The sequence below is a fragment of the Penaeus vannamei genome, chromosome 40 (assembly GCF_042767895.1).
Source record: "Penaeus vannamei isolate JL-2024 chromosome 40, ASM4276789v1, whole genome shotgun sequence".
Taxonomy (NCBI): Eukaryota; Metazoa; Arthropoda; class Malacostraca; order Decapoda; family Penaeidae; genus Penaeus; species Penaeus vannamei.
This window is the reverse complement of record NC_091588.1, coordinates 4,586,718-4,589,217: the sequence shown is the minus strand read 5'-3', so window position 1 is coordinate 4,589,217 and position 2,500 is coordinate 4,586,718. Positions and strand designations below refer to the sequence as shown.

General features: G+C 46.0%; 1 protein-coding gene across 1 annotated transcript in view; it reads right to left on the bottom strand.

Annotated features, from left to right (window-relative positions):
* The window catches only part of LOC113815821 (trophinin), a 3,533-nt gene that overhangs the window by 205 nt on the left and 828 nt on the right, over positions 1-2,500 (bottom strand). Inside the window, exons 2-3 of the mRNA XM_070117295.1 lie at positions 205-2,500; positions 1-30 (exon numbers count right to left, since the gene is read on the bottom strand). The exon at positions 1-30 is cut by the window's left edge and continues 205 nt beyond it; the exon at positions 205-2,500 is cut by the window's right edge and continues 591 nt beyond it. Of these exons, the coding sequence (XP_069973396.1) occupies positions 1-30; positions 205-2,500 (2,326 nt within the window). The remainder of the gene's footprint in view (positions 31-204) is intronic.

Sequence of the window (2,500 nt, the reverse complement as noted above, 5' to 3'; positions counted from 1 at the left end):
TCAAACACTGATCCTTCTCCACACAGGAAGCTAGAACGGTACCAAAATTGTGGTTTAAGTATTCCTAACACCTAGATGACATCTCAAAGTCGAGTCAATATCTTAATCATATTTACACTGTATCTTCTAAACATAAACAGCAGGGAATGAAATAATATCTTCAAATTAAAATCAAATAAAAGGAATCTGAAAATAGAGTCTTACCTGTACTGGGAGGTCTCAACAGCACCATTAGCAAAGAGAGCAGGGTAGCAGATGTGGAAGACTCTGCATGAGTTCTCTTGATCGGCATAGTACCCATAAGGACGGTCTGCGCAGGTGAAGGATGTTGAGATCCTTCCCAAAATATTACTGGCATCAGCTGGGAGGTTGAGAGGCTCAAATTCCCCAAATACCTCTTCTGTATTTGAACCGAACTGGGCTCCAATGTTGCTCACAGAACCACTCAGGAGTCCAAAACCATTAGTGCTGCCTGAGAAACTGGACTGTAATCCACTCAGCAATCCAGACTGGAATCCATTAGTGTTGGAGGATCCAGATTGGAATCCATTGGTGTTTGGTGATCCAGATTGGAATCCACTGGTGCTTGGTGATCCAGATTGGAATCCACTGGTGCTTGGTGATCCAGATTGGAATTGGTTGGTGTTTGGTGATCCTGATTGGAATGATCCAGATTGGAAACCGCTGGTGCTTGGTGATCCAGATTGGAATCCACTGGTGCTTGGTGATCCAGATTGGAATTGGTTGGTGTTTGGTGATCCTGATTGGAATGATCCAGTGCTTGGGGATCCAGATTGGAAGCCACTGGTGCTTGGTGATCCAGATTGGAATCCGCTGGTGCTTGGTGATCCAGATTGGAATGATCCAGTGCTTGGTGATCCAGATTGGAATGATCCAGTACTTGGTGATCCAGATTGGAATGATCCAGTGCTTGGTGATCCAGATTGGAATGATCCAGTGCTTGGTGATCCAGATTGGAATGATCCAGTGCTTGGTGATCCAGATTGGAATGATCCAGATTGGAATCCACTAGTGCTTGGTGATCCAGATTGGAATCCATTGGTGCTTGGTGATCCAGATTGGAATCCACTGGTGCTTGGTGATCCAGATTGGAAACCGCTGGTGCTTGGTGATCCAGATTGGAATCCACTGGTGCTTGGTGATCCAGATTGGAATTGGTTGGTGTTTGGTGATCCAGATTGGAATCCACTGGTGCTGGGTGATCCAGATTGGAATCCATTGGTGCTTGGTGATCCAGATTGGAATTGGTTGGTGTTTGGTGATCCTGATTGGAATGATCCGGATTGGAAACCGCTGGTGCTTGGTGATCCAGATTGGAATTGGTTGGTGTTTGGTGATCCTGATTGGAATGATCCAGTGCTTGGGGATCCAGATTGGAAGCCACTGGTGCTTGGTGATCCAGATTGGAAGCTTGTTGATCCAGATTGGAATCCGCTGGTGCTTGGTGATCCAGATTGGAATGATCCAGTGCTTGGTGATCCAGATTGGAATGATCCAGTGCTTGGTGATCCAGATTGGAATCCACTGGTGTTTGGTGATCCAGATTGGAATTCACTGGTGCTTGGTGATCCAGATTGGAATTCACTGGTACTTGGTGATCCAGATTGGAATTGGTTGTTGATTGGTGATCCAGATTGGAATTGGTTGGTATTTAGTGATCCAGATTGGAATCCGCTGGTGCTTGGTGATCCAGATTGGAATTGGTTGGTGATTGGTGATCCAGATTGGAATTCACTAGTGCTTGGTGATCCAGATTGGAATCCACTAGTGTTTGGTGATCCAGATTGGAATCCACTGGTGCTTGGTGATCCAGATTGGAATCCACTGGTACTTGGTGATCCAGATTGGAATTCACTGGTACTTGGTGATCCAGATTGGAATTGGTTGGTGATTGGTGATCCAGACTGGAATTGGTTGGTGTTTGGTGACCCAGATTGGAATCCACTGGTGCCTGGTGATCCAGATTGGAATCCACTGGTGCTTGGTGATCCAGATTGGAATTCACTGGTGCTTGGTGATCCTGATTGGAATCCACTAGTGTTTGGTGATCCAGATTGGAATTGGTTGGTGATTGGTGATCCAGATTGGAATCCACTGGTACTTGGGGTTCCAGACTGGAATGCACTTGTGCTTGGTGATCCTGATTGGAATCCACTAGTGTTTGGTGAACTGGACTGGAATACACTTGATGAAGTGGATTGGAAACCAGAAACACTGCTACCTGCTGATCCTACCTTGCCTGATGAACCAGGTTGGAATTTGCTTCCACCAAATGAACCAGACTGGAATCCACTGCTGCTTGAAGAGGAACCAGGTTGGAATTTGCTTCCACCAAATGAACCAGACTGGAATCCACTGCTGCTTGAGGATGAACCAGGTTGGAATTTGCTTCCACCAAATGAACCAGACTGGAATCCACTGCTGCTTGAGGATGAACCAGATTGGAATTTGCTTCCACCAAATGAACCAGACTGGAATC